At 35.4% G+C, this 19,597-nt stretch overlaps 1 protein-coding gene across 1 annotated transcript; it reads left to right on the top strand.

Annotated features, from left to right (window-relative positions):
* The first annotated feature begins 1,301 nt into the window (after positions 1–1,301).
* Positions 1,302–15,307, top strand: LOC110457184 (long-chain specific acyl-CoA dehydrogenase, mitochondrial-like). The gene is made up of 9 exons (XM_021508336.1): positions 1,302–1,419; positions 6,127–6,282; positions 6,789–6,819; positions 7,130–7,236; positions 7,845–8,009; positions 9,394–9,625; positions 10,093–10,308; positions 13,556–13,683; positions 14,009–15,307. The coding sequence occupies exons 1-9, from the start codon at positions 1,325–1,327 to the stop codon at positions 14,187–14,189; spliced, it is 1,311 nt and encodes a 436-aa protein (XP_021364011.1). The 5' UTR covers positions 1,302–1,324; the 3' UTR covers positions 14,190–15,307.
* The last annotated feature ends 4,290 nt before the right edge of the window (positions 15,308–19,597 follow it).

Genomic DNA, 19,597 nt, shown 5'->3' with positions numbered 1-19,597 from the left:
AATCATCCGACAATATAAATGTAATCATTCTCTCCGGGATAGTCTGGTTCACGTCTTGCACCCCTCATCTGTTACATATAATAATACATAATCCTTAGTATATTAAGTAACATCCGTCAGCCCGTGATTATTCTGTCCATATTGTTTTAGAATCTTTGTATCACGTATATACTAACTGTACTACTGCAATATATATGAGATTGCAATCGTCATATTTGGTCTTGTTTATTCTAAGTATGCAACTTTTTTCAGATACCACACCTTTGAATTTTGTTCACAAGTTTGATCACAACTTATAGGCTATAGATTCACTTGATGGAATTTTAGTTTAAAACCAATCGTGCAGTTGAATTACATTACCCCTTCGGGGGCCCTTGAACTTTCGCAAATTTCTGATTTGAAAACACCAATTTCTCGTTAACCACGAGGATTTTGTAGGTTAATGTTTCACAACTAACATCTAAAATGTCTTCTTACATATAAATAAAATGAGATTTGAATATAGTGAAGACGTAACAAGTACTAAATGCACATTGTTTATGCTCCTTCATCGGTAGTATAGAACGTGCGAGAATGACAGCTGTCTGGCTATATATTCTATATTGTTCCTTTATATTTAACTCCCGTTCCCATTATCTTTGATAAATCTCGTTCAATGTGACCAGTTGGTTAATTTTATTCTACAGAGTTGTCTTAAAATACGCCAAAATCGTAACTAAAATGAGCCTTGGAACATTTTTTTTTCTGTTGGTTGCCATGGTGGCGCGGAAAACTCTGATGATCTCGTGATCAAACATTCTCCGCCCATCATTAATATTCATGAGGAAAAGTGGCCCTCATTTCTCCATATAGATGGTAGAATAGTAGAATACGCTACCTAAGCTTATATATATCTGCACCTAAAATAAAGGGTTTTAAAATCGATTGGAAAAATATTGGGAGAACTAAGATCTAAAATACATGTGCGTGTTTATAGAGCTGAACTATCAACATTTACGGAACTCGACTTAAAATGTAAAATGTAACTAATTGTAAAGTTTTGCTGTCTTATAAGGCGACTTGACCTAGATAATCGATATGCAAATTAGACGCTGTTCTTTTGTGTTATCTGATTTTTGATGCCGATGAAGAGAATTGTCTAGTCCTCTGCTGGATATAAACTTTGTCTAGTCCTGTACTGGATATAAACTTAACTTAAACTTAACTTCTGAGTTGTTGGTATCCTATATTATGTTGCTTTCAATCAGTAATGGCATAAGGGAGATAACCTGTTTTAAATTAACAAACATTTCTGTGACGTTGATCAGTCAGCAGACGATCCAAAATGGCCTCCATGGGAGCAGCGAAAACGATGCATACAGTTTTGAGCAAAGGCTGCTTGATAAGGAATTCTCTCCCTGCAGCCTATCAGTTATCTCGGTAATACAGTCATATATTGTTTGATTTTTGCTTTATTCGGGTTATATTCTTTGCTGAAATGCCTTTATCTCGGTTCCTGTTGCAACTTCGTGTAGCCGGTTCAAAGTCCAAACAAGCAGTATCCTCGGGTTACCGGTTTCCGCGCACTTAAGAAGCATCCGCGATTTCGTACTCATATCGGCAGACAACTGTTGAAATTACGGAAGACTGTCATAAACATGTATACAATCTACTAAAGGAAACAAAAAAAATAGCATCACAAAACTGTATTTTAAAAAAATCAGAACAAACAATTTTTAGCAAATTTCTCCCGTCGGAAGTAGCCGTCATATGTTTCCGTGTGTCTACTTTGATTTAGTGTAGAAAGAAAGATAACTCATTTACACTAAAAAGAAATTCTCTACAGTGACCTGCAAGAACAAAAGCTTCGTTTGGAATAAAAAAATATCTTTGATTGTCAAATTAATTATCAAAAATTTTTTTTTAAATTTCACAATTTTTATTGATTTTTCAAGATGTCAAATTGAACGAATTCATGTAATTTTATAAATTTATTTATTATATTTATTTAGTTATAATATAGAATCTGTTATTATTTTTTTCTGCAGTTTTATATTGGTTTTGGTTGATGGTAAGTTATTTTTCATTTTGTTCTGTTTAAAATTGGTTAAAATTGGAAGTTCATTGCATTACAAGGTTTACGTTTTATTGAAAACACTGTTTATCAATATAAGAATGTCTCCTTGGCTCTTCGGAAGTGGACAAAAATCGACGAGGAGATGTGGCCTCATTTGCATATGACATTTTCGTACGTTTGTCAGACTAAAAAAAAGACAGGTTCATGAATGAAATATATCACCATTTTTTCAGGTATGGGTTTATTTTGAGCAAGATAAAAAGTGCATTAAGCAAAACTGCATATTTATGCATGTTTTTTTAATCGGTGATTATTTCTCATGTTTTCCGGACAAACGTCCGGTAATTTTTAAGTCAGTTTACAGACGATTGCCAAACGTCTAAAATATCCTTGTGTTGTGTCCAGCAGGTCACGTAGTTATGAGATATAGCTTGATAAAATGGCTGCGCGGAAATACATAACGCGCGGAAACTGGTGACTAGACGATACTTGTAGCCTAAATATGTTTCATGGGGAGAAACTCTGGCAATATTTGAATACTTATTTTTAAATGTGCTTAAAAGGGACATCACGTGAAAAGGCGTTTTTTTTAATGAATGTATGTATTGTATGCACTTCCACTTATGTTACCTCGCTATCCCCATATTCATAGTCCGTTCCAAATGTCCAGTTTGACCACTTGAATTGTTCGGGAAAGCCCTGCTGAAAATAGTGCCGATAACGTCACCTGACTAGGCAGTAAACACAAGTAGTGCGAGAGAGATGAAACGGTTTCCAAAGGGGCCCCCAGAGAGGGGCTGTGAGGCACCGGAAACTTCCCTACACCAAGGGACAAACCTTTCTGATTTTTTTTATATATTGCCGGGGCAGAGGAGGCCGGGTATTCATATTAGTACTAATTTAAATCTTGCATGTAAAAACAAAATTATTCGTTTAATTCAGCAATATAATTAAATCATACCATTTTATTGAACCCGGTAATATTATAAATTATGTAAATCCACTGACTTAGATAACACTTATCTCGGTGACCCAGAAAATAGGCTGTGGGCCATCACAACAGTTATCCCTTGGAGGGCCTCATGGAAAAATCAAACTAACCAGTCACTTATCCCTTCCTTTCGCATAAACTACTGTATAATTATAGAAACACAAAGTAAACTCTCTCCAATACATGCCCATTAACATATTAAACTAAGTTCATCTGTGTTCAAACTCAGACAAAGATACTAGCGAGCTTAATAGTTTTAGATATTTGTTCATAACATAAACAGCACTAGCATTTCTGTCGATTCCATTTCAGCTTAACCGGCTATCCGGAAGAATACATGCACCGTACTAACTGCTACGGCAGTTATTTTCTCCATTGAATACTGCCCACCTGTAATAATGATTCCGTAACATACTCCTTGCGCTATCTTTTGACCATTTGGCAACTTTTCGTTTCGTAGCTGACATGGTACAACACTTTTCTTTCGCTTACTTCACACGGCCAGTCATTTTGTTTACAAAGAAATGGTGTGCTATGCACATGCGCTAGTAAAGGGAAATCTGTAATGTTGGTCAGACGTGTAGAAATACCGATGATTTTCTTAGATTTAATCATTTTTATGAGTCTATTTCAGCCAAATCCGATCGGTATTTTCCATAAGGAGTCTCACTTGATATGTTTATGTAGTATTTTTTTAAAAAGACAAAAAATAAAGTTATTTCACCGTGATGCCCCTTTAAACATATTTGACAAAGCAGTAATTTAAATCACCGAATGATGGTCATTTCGGTAACAAGTCGTTTCGGGACATGACACTAGATGTTTCGGTCCTGTAAATACACAACATCACAAGTATGGTTTTAGTATACGACCTGTGTCACGAATTATCCGTGCTTGAGATCATTAGTGTTAAGGATCCCCGTCCCTCTGTCTAAAAATGTAATAAGGCATTGTTGTTTTTTTCTACAGCATTGCTATTGCATATTAACCAAATCATTTCTGAACAATAACCCAAACCTTGTGGTAGTTTCCAATGGAACAAAATGAACAAAATACATTTTATTTGATGCAACAATGGTTTATAAGGAAAAATAATAATGTCAATATTGATGAACAAAACACAAAAAACTGAGTAATTTTTTTAAAAAAATGCCCGTTACATGAATCAATAAAATTCTGAGTGCCAATGCAACACGTTTTAGAACAACAAAAAGAAAATATCGGTGACAACAAATAAATATCTTGCGGACTTATTTATTATACAAAAAATTATAAAGATACAAAAAAACTAAACAAAAAAGATAGACAACTCTTACATTTGTACCAAAAATAATTCTAAATCCCCAAAAGTCATATATACAATTTACAACATACAACATAGCACTTTTTATATACGAATATAATACAGTAGGCATAACCAACCAATAAAATTACTTCAAATGTAATAACCAATATAAAACAAAATTGCACATTGTGTTTATGTCACTATGAATAACATTATAACAAACAATGTACTTTACGTATACTGTGTCATAGCAAAAATGTCACAATGAACAAAAATAACAAAGTTTCACTTACTTTACACAACAATGATTTTCTACATTATGTACAAATAACATACTATGTTGTGATATAAAAAATCACAATATACAACGATAATAAACTTTTACATTCGGATAAAAACAATAGTAAACTTTCAAATTATGTACAGATAACAACATACCATATTGTGATATCAAAAAATATCACACTATATAGCAATAATACACTTTTACATTGTGTACAAATAACAACATACGATATTGTGGTATAAAAATATCACATTGTAAAAATAACACTGTTGTATGCAATATAAAAATGAACTTGAAATATAGGCCTATTGGGCATATACATGTTTTAACAAATGTAAAATATAATCCTGACTAGTGTGATGTATAAAATACTTCCCAGGCCAAAATGTCTTTCTTGTTGGGGATTGCACAACTGTACCCTAGTACCGCATTCCTTACAACCTTTCTGATCCATATATTCAGATAACATCGCGAGTTCAACCACTCGTCTACCCTGCGGCCTGGTAAAAAAGTTATTGGGGTATTCATGATCACAAGTACTGGAGGGATCCTCATCGGACGTCGGTGTCAGCTCATCAGTAAAATTTTCTGTAAGCTTAGTAGGGGCCTCAGTAGCCAACGTCTCTTCAATGCATGAACGAGTGTCACTTTTTTTCGTCGCATAGTCTTGGTCTAGCAGTTGATATTGGACATCGTTGTTGTTATAATTGTCATTTAATGCGTTTAGTTTACATTTAAAACGGCCGATTTTACGTCAGGCTTGCATGTCGGCCACCCCTGCCACAATGTTATTTACATCGTTACGGCAGCTTTTTTTGCCCACTCTTTCACGATTGGAGATTTTCAACGCAAGGGACACAACTCTGTAGTCAAAACGTTATTCAAACGAAATCTATTAAAGAGAAGACAACAACATTGTTGAAATAGTAATCAGGGGCAGGTGACGCTAACACTGAAAAACCACAGTGGAATTCTTAAGTGTTTTGCTCTGGCTGGGACAGGGATCCTTAAGGACATTCCAATATGGCCGCCACACCAAACTGTATATCAAATTCAATAATGCATTCCTTGAGCATTAAACAATCCCTGTCAGAAAATAATCCTCCTTCAATATTTCTCAAACATATAATAATTGAGGTACATGCACAGACATGCGAGTCATAAGGTCCATAATCTTCATGAGTTATTCAAAAGTGTAGCCAGAGTCAATGCCTTTATCTGACATTGATACTAGATGAAGAATCACTAAAGAACTCCAGTGTTACATTATAATTGTAACTTAAAGCTCATTATTTGTTGAGCCTAGAACAACTTCCTTATGTATAAAAAAAAAATGCTCAAATACAATTGAATGTTAGTAATTTAGGTTTCAACATAAAAAATGGGGCAAATAGGATAACCTAGAATACTTGCCCTACATAATTGCAAGTAAAAGGCAGTTGTGCTATCCACTGTGCCACTTGACGACATACTGTAATGATACATTCAAATTATCTTTTCTTTATCAGACGTCGGTATGCTGATGAGGCAAGTCGTCCAGGTGTTGCCCAGGTGGACAACATGATGGAAATTGGCACCAGACCTATATTCAGTGAGGAACATGACATGTTCAGACAGAGCGTGAGGAGGTTCTTCCAAGAAGAAGTGATTCCCCACCATGCTCAGTAGGAAAATCTTATCAAATATTTTTTTTTACCATTCCTTGCAGTTGTTATTGCATTCAAAAAACAAGCTCAAATATAATAGCAAATGCAAAATATAGAGTTAGAAACATTGAAAAGATTTTCTTTCTGGAGTTTACTAAATAAAAATCTTCTCCCTCTTATTAAAGTTCTCTTTCTCTATGTTGATCCTATTCTTCCTTTAATTCTTCTATCTCTCATTCTTTTGTTTGTTACATATCACAATTATATACAGTTACACTATTAACTACGGTACATAGAACATAAAAAATGTATTTTTGATATAGTGTTGAATTTCTGCTTATGACTAGAAATGGAATGAGTGTTTGTATGTGGATGGAAAAATGAATTGTAAATGTATTATGTACTGTTAAAAAATCTTCAAAACAAAAAAAAACAAAAAAAACATATATTTCAACTACTATACAATGATGTTTAGAAACCATGATTGTCTTAATGTTTGATCAGTAACTGGTTTTATTTTTCAGATGGGAAAAAGATGGCAATGTTAGCAAAGAGGTATGTTAAAGTCATTTGATGGAGTTAACTATATTAAGTTGGGTTGGTTTATGGTCACAAATTGTAACCATACAGGGGACTTATTTAATAGCAAGCAACAGTAGCATCTGACTTCAGTCATTAGATTAGCCTATGTTTTTGGTACATATCCGCATTATCCGGTGACCCTGGTTTATACATAAGTATTCATATGCAATTCACATGAGTTAATATTGACTAATATTATATTTATATTGATAAGAATTCAAAATGGTCATTTGTGTTTGTTCAGCACTACAAGAGGAAAGTCTTTTTTTTATTATTGTTGTAGGTATGGGAAAAGGCTGGAGCCATGGGGATCCTTGGTGTCAACACTCCTGAGAAGTTTGGTGGTGTGGGTGGGGATGTTCTCTCAGCAGCTATCACATGGGAGGAACAGTATGGGAGATTATTTTTAATTCTTTATTACCAACAATGGCGTGGGACATATTATAATTTTCTTTTGCCTACATGTATACATTTACCAAATCTTCTTCATAACCCTGGGAAGAATTAGTGAAACATTCTTAAATAGAGTCTCAGCTGTGCCCCTCTGAATACAGAGGTTTACACTGTGTTCTTTTTTATACCAAAGTTTGTTTGAGCCTAACATATTTATTTTTCACTTGCATTGCTGATATTCAACTAAATTGTGGTGGTAGCATGCTAAACTCATGGGGATCAAAATGTATACAAATAAAAGTACTGACTCTCGTTGAAACTAAGGGATGGGGTTAAAGGTGTCTAATTGGCTGGTTGCTTTAAAAGACATCTACTTTCAAACTTGTGGGTAAATTTCAACCAAAGTGTAATGGAAGCATGCAATAGCCCATAAACCTTTAAAACTAAACCAGTAGACCCTCTGGGGCTGAGAAGTAGGGTCAAAGTACATGTAGTTAAATTGGAAGATTCATTTTGAAAAACATCTCTTCCAAAACTACTGGGCAAATGTTTACTGTTTTTTTGTCATTGTCCTGTTTCTTTAAGTATGCTAAATCTGATTCCAGGAGTTATGCTAACTGCTCTGGGCCTGGTTTTGCCTTACATTCAGACATCATAATGCCCTACATCACACACTATGGTACACCAGAACAGATAGAGAAGTTCGTCCCAAGAATGACAGCTGGAACATGTATTGGTGCCATTGCCATGACAGAGCCAGGGGCTGGCAGGTAATTATCCAGATAATTTAATTGTCACTTGGATACATTCATTTCTCACAGAATGGACAGACTGAGCTTTTCTCATACTAGTATAGTGGTTCTTCCATGAAAGCACTAACTTAACTGCCACCAGCACTGGTTGGGGTGTTGATTACTTTACCCTCTGGTCAGTAATTTGTCTATCATAATGCATGCAATCTAATGTCATTTTAGCAAACTTTTCATGTTTGTTCTCTGTTCAATGTAAAGCATTAATCAAGACACCATGATAAGCTTACCACTAAAATATTTCCATCCCATGATTTGGTTTCTCATTCAGAAGGAAGCATTTCTGTTAAAACAGCAAATTATGTCAAGAATTGTCATTTTTTTTTTTTGTGATATTGTAACTACATGACATCCTGATCTGACACCTATGTGAACACAAAAGAGCACGATAGATGTCGGTAGAGTGTAGTCTGCCTCAAGGCATTTTCTGTGGTTCCCAGTTTAAGATGTGATACACAAGTGAGCTATAGTTGTCAGGTGTCACACCTGTTCAACAAATAGATTGGATTAATACTTAGTAGATGAACTGTCGGGGAACAATCCAAAGTTCAAGGGATAAACGGTATTCAAGTTATTGGACAATTACTTTACCAAGACCAAAAGAAACAATCAGGAACAAGTGAACTGTTCGGCAAATGGGGGATACTCAAGTTATGTGAGTTTTAGGAAAGTGGGATTCCACTATATTAATATGTAGATGTGAAAAGTGTGTGTATTTCAAAATATTGACCCTACCTGTACCTTTTTAATTAGTTGACAACATGTTGTCCTGCATGAATGACCATAGCAGAATCACAGATGCCTCATCGCTGTTAACCTTAAAACTGTGTATTGTTTGTCAAAAGTCCATTCTTAACACAGAAAGGTGTCCATTATTAATATCAAGGGGAACTGTGTTTTAAATAAGTCAGTCGATTCTCTCATACATGTTACCTAATGGTTTGATTTATCATGCCAATAATTACTGTACTTGTGTGGATTGCTGGATGGATTATTGTCCCTTTGATATACAAATGTTAAATGCATTTATTTTACAACAATTATGAAACACGTTTATCAACTTATATTAATCACTGGTGTTGGATAAAAATGCACATGGGTCTTAGATTGAGAGGAACCTGGCATACCCAGAAAAAAACGTAGTTGGACAGGTGACCCAATACTGTTTCTGCAACTCCACAACATCCAATTTTGTGTCTGATTTAATTCATAAATATAACAGTTCAGAAAAGTAAAATTAGAGACTTTTTTAGCCAAATGGCTTAACAGTAATTTCTAATTTCAAGATATTAATTAACCTCATGCCACTGCAATAAACTGAATAATACATTGTTTTTTTTTACAGTGACTTGCAAGGAATCCGGACCGTTGCCAAAAAAGATGGAGACGATTACATTCTCAACGGCAGCAAAGTATTCATCACCAACGGTTACATGAGTGACCTTGTAATTGTTGTTGCCATTACCAATACAGAAGCGAAATCAAAAGCTCATGGCATCAGCCTCTTTCTTGTAGAAGAAGGCATGCCAGGTTTCAAAAAGGGAAAAAAACTGCACAAGATTGGCATGAAGGCACAGGTACCATATATATAATCTGATTTTGTAGTCAAACTTTCACAGTTTTGTTCACAGAAACAATTTTGTGGGTTTTGAATTGTTTAGTAATCATAACTGGATTTAGTGAAAAAGCAAGAAAATTACTTGTTTCTGTCTTATCTTAGGGAGCACCAACATTTTCGAATGTACTTGCTTGGTAATGAGTATGGCTCTCCCTAAGTAGAAAAAGCGCATTACCTGTCAAAACAGTTATCATTTGTTCAACTTATGTGTAAAGTGACACTACTTTATTGTCGCATTTTGCATTTGTTTTGATAGTAAAGCATCTGCACGATGAAGATAAAAATTAAATCTTTGAGATAAGCATTTGAAACACCTAGATGATATTATTGTAACAACAATCTGGGTGACAAGTTTATTTTGTGGAAATTATATTTCATAGTTGTATGTGTTACAGATTTATATTAATCTACATCACTTTCTTACAGGACACAGCTGAGCTTTTCTTTGAAGATGTTCGTCTGCCCAAATCTGCCTTGCTTGGGGGAGAAAACAAAGGTTTCTACCTGCTGATGAATGAGCTACCACAGGAGCGCCTTCTCATTGCTGCCATGGCCATGGCCTCTTGTGAATGGATGTTTGAGGAGACACGTAACTATGTCCTTGAAAGGAAGGCTTTTGGAAAGACAATTTCAAATTTACAGGTATTTCCTTATTCTCTGGGTTTTTTTTCTGTTTATCTAGGAAACTCAATGAAGAATTCTCCTCTATTGGTATTAGTAGTATAATAATAAATTGGTTATAATGGAATGTTGATTTGGATTTTCCATTCATGAACTTTCCCTTTCTTTAAAGTAACACCCTTGTTTCCGATTCTTTGGTGAAACAATGTCGCAGTTAATTCAGTATTCAAAAGCATGTTCCAAATATCACGACATCTGTGATAGATGGTGACTGCTGATTGCTTTGAGGATGTGACATTAGTTCATTGGATTTTACCAAGATTTACCATGGCAAGTCATTAAAGCAGAAGGTCTGACCCTGCCAGAATACCTGATCTTATTTGTTAACTTGTTCAAGGGTGTGTAATCTCTATGAAAAAAATTCTTTTGTTATATTTGCCCCAGATGTATCAATATTGAATTTAAGTTACAGTCATGTTCACACTTTAGTATTCTCTCCTTTTTTGTTGGGGGGGGGGGGGTCTTTTAGAGGCACAGTTTGTGCTTGAAACAAGTTTGAAAGTATATTTGTAAAAGAGAATGAAATGTTTAAGAACATGTATACTTTGAATATATGTCTAGCAGAATGGACAATAATTTGGATAGTATTCATAGCGAAAGTCCCAGACAGGAGCCCTTGGCGATTCCTAATCCTATTATCCATTTTCTCCAATTTTGTATAAATTGGCCCATGTAGTTTTCATTTTTATGTTGACGAAACCTTACTGTATATAGCCCATTCCTCATAGCTCCTCAGATGTGACCTGACATTCAACTGGCAACAGAAATAACTCCATAATCTATGCTATAACTAAAAAGTGTGAAGGGGGATAACTCCTGAGAACTAAAGGCAGTTTCAAATCTCTCACAGAGTACGTAGGGGTATCCCGGGTTATTATTCAAAATGTGGAGCAAGCTGTAGCAGATTTAAGCCTGTGCCCAACTCACTTACATGTATGGTTGAAACCGATTAAACCCTGTTTTGCTACTTTTATGTTTATACCCAGTAGTTTTGTGTATTTGTTGATCAGTGTCAACTTTATTTACGACATTGAACCAATTGCCTGATACACAATTTTGTAAGTTTTGTTTATACAAAACAAAAGCAAAATTGTTTATTATTTGCAATTTTTTGGATTGGCAGGCCTGTCAGGCCTTTGCCAATTTTTATTTAATTTGTAGTCATCAAACTTGTGCGAAAGACAAACGACCGACTATATTCTTGCTGTAGACTTATCAATCCCTCCCAAAAAATTGACAAAATCTTCAAAGGGATTTTTTTGTTACGTCATGAAGAACTGTTTGCCAAGTATATTCCAAAATAAAAGATGCTTTTTGACCTCAATAACAACCTCCAAATATCAAAAGAGCCATTCATTTCTATACAGACCTCTATTGCTCAAATGGACTGCTCGCTGCAGATGAAAACAATGTCTTTGTGGGAACCATCTGATCGTAGCTTCACATTTCTTGGACCAGTGCTCATGCTGTCGGCAGCCATTGGCTATTTAAGATTTTGATTTGTCACTAGCTTAAAATAATAAACAGTCCGCAGTTTAGTCCCAGAAAAACAGTCTGTCCACTAACTTGTGTATTGTGGCTGACACCAATTGGGTATACGGGATCAGGGCTGACACACTTCAGCACAGTACAACTGCAAGACATTACTTTTGTCTTCAAGTTGTCAAGTCAATTATAGCAAGCTTTAGACGACAGTAGATGTTTTAATTGGTGTTAAATTAGTGGACTGTGTGGTAGACATTGAGAAAACAGATCCTGATAACCATATCATACCTAAGGGATCACCTTGTCCAAACCACTACATCCAAAAAATGTACATGTTCACTACATCAAATCTTGTGTATGTTATCTTCATATCTAGATAATTTGGCATGCCTACTGCACGAGACAAGTGCTGATTATGAAACCAAAAGAAGAATACATATAAAACATTATCATTTGCCTTAATTTGAGCAATTGTAACTTTATTTTCATTTACAAAAAATAAATATTTGGCTATGTTTATGATACATATTTCAAAAATAGTTATTTCACAGCGTAATAAAATCACTATTATCAATTTGATGTTTACCATATTATAACAATGCCAGATAAAACCATAACTTCCCAAAATCAAAAGAGAATATATCACATGTAGTAAAACGAGATATTGAAGTTGCACTGTACTATTGTTTATGCATGCTATTTCTTTGGTTATATAATGTTGATTTTGTAACAGGAAGAGATGGGCCCAGTTTTTTTTTTTATTCCACATAAATCTATACAGTCAACATTGTCTCCCATTCAGGATAAGATTAATAGTAAAAACAAAATACGCTTAAATTCATGCTACCAATCCCCCAGTGCCATGGGTACTTTGGTTTCAATCAAGTTTAGTGGCTTTAAAGTAAATGCTCATTTTAATTTATATTTCTTTTTATCACATACCTGTTGAATCTTGTAATAGTAATACAAGCAATTTTTAGACCATGAAATACAACGTTTTGTATTACACATGTGCAATACCGAATGTTGCATTTAACTACTAGCCGGAACTACTTTTTATGGGAATCCCCTTGTCATTGTGAACTGAAAAGTTCCCGGTATTTGCAAAAATATCAAAGTTTATAAAATATTTGTATCAATCTCTACCAAATATGGAAGGTATGTGATAAAAGCAAGACCACACACTTGTGTTTTTCTAACGAATCAGAAAGCACTCATTTATTGCGCGGACGTATATGTTCACTCATGAGCTCCGCACACTCTGGGAATATATTCGTCCGCGCAATAAACTCATGCTTTCTTATTTGTGAAAAAAACACAAGTGTGGGTCTTCCATATGGCTCCCATGCCATAAGGCATCCTCGATATCCAAGGGTTACGCTCACTTTCACTCTCTACAACCCTTGAATATGTCATAGCAATATTGAAGGTTCAGTTTGCAACACCTTGCGGATGAGACAAGAAGACTAGTTTGGTCCTTTGATGTACATCTAAAGAATCTCGCAGTTGCGTAACAGTAAAAAATGACAGGCTTTGAAGTCGGTTGCGCTCCTTTGTAATCTTCAAATGACAAGTATCATTTTTGCTATGACATATTCCAGGGGTGTAGAGAGCGAAAGTGAGCGTAACCCCTGGATATTGAGGATGGCCATAAGGGAGACATTTTTCATAGTTCACACATTAACATTCATAATGAAATATTTGGTGTTATTTTTTCCACCAGACTATTCAGCACAAGCTTGCCGAGATCAAGACGGAGACAGCAGTGGGACGTGCCTTTGTTGATCAGTGTCTTGATATCCACAGCCAGCGAGGTCTGGACTCCACTATGGCATCCATGGCAAAATACTGGTAATTTGTTCAGTTTTATATACACCTGTACAGAGAAACACCATGTACGACCAACATATTGAATAAATGTATATAAGTTATCAGGTGAAAGAGTCGTTGATAAAAGATTTTTTGAGAAGTTTGACAAACATTGTTAACAAAATGAGATCTGTATCAAGTGAAATGCATGTGGCAAGAATGATATTTGCTATAGAGATTACAGTGTATAGGTAATACAATTTGTTTGTACATTGTATGTTTAATATTGGGGCTTGGTGTATCATATACACTGACATTCAGAGAAATAATATTGTTAAGACTAAAATATTTCTCCTTTGATCGGTAGGTGCTCAGACCTTCAGAATTCTGTTGCAACACGTTGTGTCCAGATGCATGGCGGATGGGGATTTATGTGGGAATACCCGATCGCCAGGGCTTTTGTTGATGCTCGAGTACAACCTATCTACGGCGGCAGCAATGAAATCATGAAGGAACTCATTGCAAGGACCATCACCAGCAAAAGTTAATCATACATATATGTATAAACTTTACAGATCAATGCAATTAAATGAAGAAGTTTGCTTTTCCTCATTAATAGAAATGAGATAAGGAACATTGTATTGATGACATTATTGTCTATTATAAATTAAATGTTGATGTAAATAATCATATCAAAAATTGTTACAAGTGTATTTAATATGGTTCAAAGAATGTCAATATGTGATTAAAAATTTTGTTTGGTGCAGTTTGGTTGCAGATATTTGTAAATGATGACTTTTTTTTTTTTTTGGAAGAAAATTAACTTTATAAAATTATGTTCCATGTATACTTGCTGTATGATGTGTGATTAGATAATAATAACAATCTCAGGACTAATTGTCATCAAAAAGTTTGAATCTTCCTTTTTTGCATCTTTTTGTTACAATACATGTACTGCTTTTCTAAAGCAGGCATTGTTGCAGAATTATTTGAATTTTTTTCTCTGATAATGGTACTGTTTGTTGTAGGAATAAAACAAAATCGCTTTTTTAAAAACATACCAACCAAAGACTTTGGCTTTAATCCTCTTCCATATCTGTCTTTAAGAGTTTTAAGATGTTTAAGAGTTTGCAAGAATCACCAAAACTAAAATTTGTGTTTGAAATAGGCAATGTAACACATTAATAGGAATATTAATTGTCCACTCCCTTTAAATATATTACTAATTTTTTCATAAGTTGGTTGTGTGATAATGTGGACAATTATAATATGGCCAGTTAAAATTTATTATCTTGTGTCCATGTATATGGCCCACTATTCCCACTATTTTCATATTACTTTACAAACAGGTTTTGTGAAAGAAATTGAACTTTGCTCATTTGAAAGAAGTTCTTTCACTTATTTAGAACTACAGCAAGTGCTGTTTTGATGGGTGTTTCATACCCATTATCTGTAAAAACTTGATATCAATGATCTGTTTTAACCCTTTCACCATTGTAGACCATAATTGGCTCAACCAGATCAATGCATGGTAGAGTTACTAAAGTTACACAGGGGTGGAAGAGTTAAAGAATTTAATTTAACCTATTTACAAATATATATGTTGAGTACATCATACTTTTGATCTACATATCTATATAACTGTTGATTAAACTACAGAAAATAGTACCAGTGTCAGTATTTGCATGTATACACATGCTCGCTACTCGAGTATCTCTCTGCCTTCATAAGGGTATGGATCTGCCTTGTTTGTATTGGATTCTGAAGCCTTGCGTGAATCTTTACAAACAACAAACATTTTATCGCTTGCTCTGCTGATTGCTCAACCAAGCCGTTATCCAAGCATCTTACTACCATTCTTAACACCATTAAATCCATTCGAAACACCTCGGCCGATTCTGCAATCTCCCATGGAATTAACTTGAATCGGGCGAGGTGTTCCGAATGCATGAAATCAGAAGAATTGAAAACTGGTTTTTCCTTAAAAACATTTTTTATATTAAAGCTTCTGGTGTTCCACAATACAATACCATACCTCAAACCACTGAAGGAACACCTTCGTTTTCGATAATTATGAGAGCCTTCTTTTTCCAAGAAAGGCGAATAGCAATATAAACATAATGATTGTACACTATTTTGAAACATATTTGTGAAAAAGTACAACAAAGGACATAATGACATATACTGAGGATGAAATTATGTAAATTATTGAGTTCCTGGATAACCCGTATCTGTGTTGAGTTCGATGGCAATATTTCCAGCAGCCTTTGGGCATTTCTATAGAAACCAAAGGTGCCCTTCTTATGGTTTTTTTTTATATACATATATGAGGCTGAATTCATTGAACAGGTTCTCTGGACTGGTAACAAAAACCGAACCAAACGATAGATGTTAACTGTTGTCAAGACGGAGATGTTAACTGTTGTCAAGACGGAGATGTAAACTGTTGTCAAGACGGAGATGGTAACTGTTGTCAAGACGGAGATGTTATCTGTTGTCAAGACGGAGATGTAAACTGTTGTCAAGACGGAGATGGTAACTGTTGTCAAGACGGAGATGGTAACTGTTGTCAAGACGGAGATGGTAACTGTTGTCAAGACGGAGATTTTATCTGTTGTCAAGACGGAGATGTTATCTGTTGTCAAGACGGAGATGTAAACTGTTGTCAAGACGGAGATTTTAACTGTTGTCAAGACGGAGTTAACTGTTGTCAAGACGGAGATGTAAACTGTTGTCAAGACGGAGATGTTATCTGTTGTCAAGACGGAGATGTAAACTGTTGTCAAGACGGAGATGTAAACTGTTGTCAAGACGGAGATGGTAACTGTTGTCAAGACGGAGATTTTAACTGTTGTCAAGACGGAGTTAACTGATGTCAAGACGGAGATGTTAACTTTTGTCAAGACGGAGATGTTAACTGCTGTCAAGACGGAGATGTTAACTCTTCTCAAGACGGAGATGTTAACTGTAGTCAAGACGGTGATGTTAACTGATGTCAAGACGGAGATGTTAACTTTTGTCAAGACGGAGATGTTAACTCTTCTCAAGACGGAGATGTTAACTGCTGTCAAGACGGAGATGTTAACTCTTCTCAAGACGGAGATGTTAACTGTTGTGAAGACGGAGATGTTAACTGTTGCCAAGACGGAGATATTAACTGTTGCCAAGACGGAGATATTAACTGTTGTCAAGTCGGAGATATTAACTGTTGTCAAGTCGGAGATATTAACTGTTGTCAAGTCGGAGATATTAACTGTTGTCAAGTCGGAGATATTAACTGTTGTCAAGACGGAGATTTTAACTGTTGTCAAGACGGAGTTAACTGATGTCAAGACGGAGATGTTAACTGTTGTCAAGACGGAGACGTGGGAAATAACAATAAACATGCCTTTCGTCGTATAAAGTAAGAAAGCGGGGAAGCAACATCCAAGTCGGATAATTATCCAATAAAAGGATGATAAAACACATAACAATCCATGCCATATTTAAAAAGTTGTATTATAGTGTAATCCCTATCAGGAAAAAGAGAAGACGATTATTCATATTAAGTTTCATAAACAGCTGATATGCCAGTAGATCTATTGGATCAGGGACGTATAGTGTATATATACTGTCCCTGATTGGATGAGCTGGATAAAGAAATGGCATGGGCAACATCTCGGAAGAAAGCTTATATAACAGAAAAAGAAAAAACACCGACATGACGATTCGGTCTTTTTCACCAATTTTGCTTTTTCAAATAACGTGAGATATATCCCGCTTTGCGATCTAAGATTATGTTACCCTTGCATCAGTGCAATCGAAATTAAAAATTAAAAATTATGATATTTAAGTCTTTAATGCCCCAGCAGCTAACGTCTTTACCGGCTGGTCAAGACAAGTACTGAAAAAGAAAAAAATCCGATTAGCCAGACTGTAATTACAGAAACGTTTCTTTATTTCGGAAATTCCGTCGACAAAGATTATGTCCATTAGAAAGCATTCATTAAGGTCCATAGCTTTTCCCCCGTAATTCTTATAATCCTTTCATGTGAAAAAAAAACTTTTGACTAGAAACATTTATGAAAATTGTGCGAGAAAAGCAAATACCAAATACGGACGCGAAGGACAAATTCTGCAAAAGCTACAAAAGACTAGGCAAAGTACTGAACTATGATATGCAATCTGATTAAAATCATCTGTTACATGGCTTCGTTTACTTCGTACTACGCCTGAACGGAGCCATGTAACAGATGATTTCAATCAGATTGTATGTCATGGACTCTTAGACTGAAATGCAAAAGTAGAAGTCGGACAGGGTAGCGAAGAAAGGGTTGTGGGACAAAACGGGTTAAAGGGAGAGTTGTGCTGCCATCTGTGCAACAATTTATTTATTTATTATTTTATTTAACGTCCTATTAACAGTTGAGGTCATTTAAGGACATGTTGTGGATGCGTTAAGCAATATGGTTATAATACCATCGTCCGCATGAGGGCACACACAACTGCAATTCCACATCATCAAATAGTCCATACTGAAATCATAGCGCAGTTAACTAAGGTTCAAAGTAAATGTGCAGAATACGGGAACAAACAGAAACATATGTCGTCGGTTACCACAAGCTTGATATGGCAAAGTACAAAGTTGTGACTCCACGTACAGAACAAGAATCGACCTGTAATATATATATATAATTAATTAAAGTTCGAGATGAGATCCGGAACAGACGTGTAGAGGAAACGAGGAATGTTTACCAAAAGACAGCAGAAATAAGTTCTGGGAGGTAGTACGTACGGTTCCAAGTGTTTTATAGGTGCGACTTTGTTTGCCAGCCAACCGTTAGTTTAAAAGATATGTTCCACATTTAAAAAACAAAAACAAACAAAAAACGCCCAGATATTTTTTTTTTTTTTTAAACAATGAAAGGAAATGGGTCTAAGGTTAGAAACATAGTATATTGTATTTGAAATTAAGATGATAACGATAGCAACAATTGAAGTAAATGTCTCTTACCTGTCCTGAAAATTAACTCGGCTGTCCTTTTGTGATACCCAATCAAATATAGAAACATGATCTGCGGAGTGAGGTTAGATACATAGAAAAATCACTCTCCAAACACAATCACTTTACACCATGATATGTGTGCGCTAGTAAGTAGCGTTTTGTTCCAAAAACGAGGTTAGAAAAATTGGTTTGCTATTTTTTGTTGTATATATTATGTTTCCAATACGTAAATACAATGTCATTTCATCTGTTTTTATGTCCTAAATACAGAGTGCGGCGCTCCTAAAGGTCAAGCCTCAGGCGGGCTGCACCATTACACTGTGCTCATGGAATTCTTTGTATTAATGTGAGTAAAGCTAAAACTAAAACATGTAAACTAACAGTCGACGCCATCACTGGTCGTGTCCCGACTACTTTGGGTCAGCTCTATCCAAACAAATGGGCTGCCGGTACAGACAGATCCGGAATAAAACGCTAAATTCGGCACAACTTCTGTATCAACATTATTTAAGTACATCTGCAGCTCAGGACACCTTACTCATATGATTTGCTTCCAAAGTGGTGTCAGTTTAGAGGGTTTTGTCGTAATTTACTGTGCGAACAATAGCCCTTTAAAAATACGCATTTGGTGAAGACGCACAGAGAATCTTCGGTTGCAGGAGTTATTGACGCATGTTTCGTCAGGTCCTTTATCGCTGTTACGATTAAAGTTATCTATCACTTTCCTCCGATTGCCGACTTTCCTGAAAGACATTGCAAGCTCCAATGTTGTTTTTTTCTTACAGGCGTCGTCTGGTCGCAGTGACGGTTCCCAACTTTCCCAACGGATTCCAAACTTTCCTGAAAGACATTGCAAGCTCCAATGATTTTTTTCTAACAAATGTCGTCCACAGGAGCTCGGTTTCGGGATACTTTCGGTTAATAATAAACCTATGCACACCAGTAAATAACTACACATTCAAAAACCTTATA

Source organism: Mizuhopecten yessoensis, unplaced genomic scaffold, assembly GCF_002113885.1.
Source record: "Mizuhopecten yessoensis strain PY_sf001 unplaced genomic scaffold, ASM211388v2 scaffold9035, whole genome shotgun sequence".
NCBI classification, from domain to species: domain Eukaryota; kingdom Metazoa; phylum Mollusca; class Bivalvia; order Pectinida; family Pectinidae; genus Mizuhopecten; species Mizuhopecten yessoensis.
Note: the sequence above shows the minus strand (reverse complement) of the source record. Positions and strands in the feature narration are given on the sequence as shown.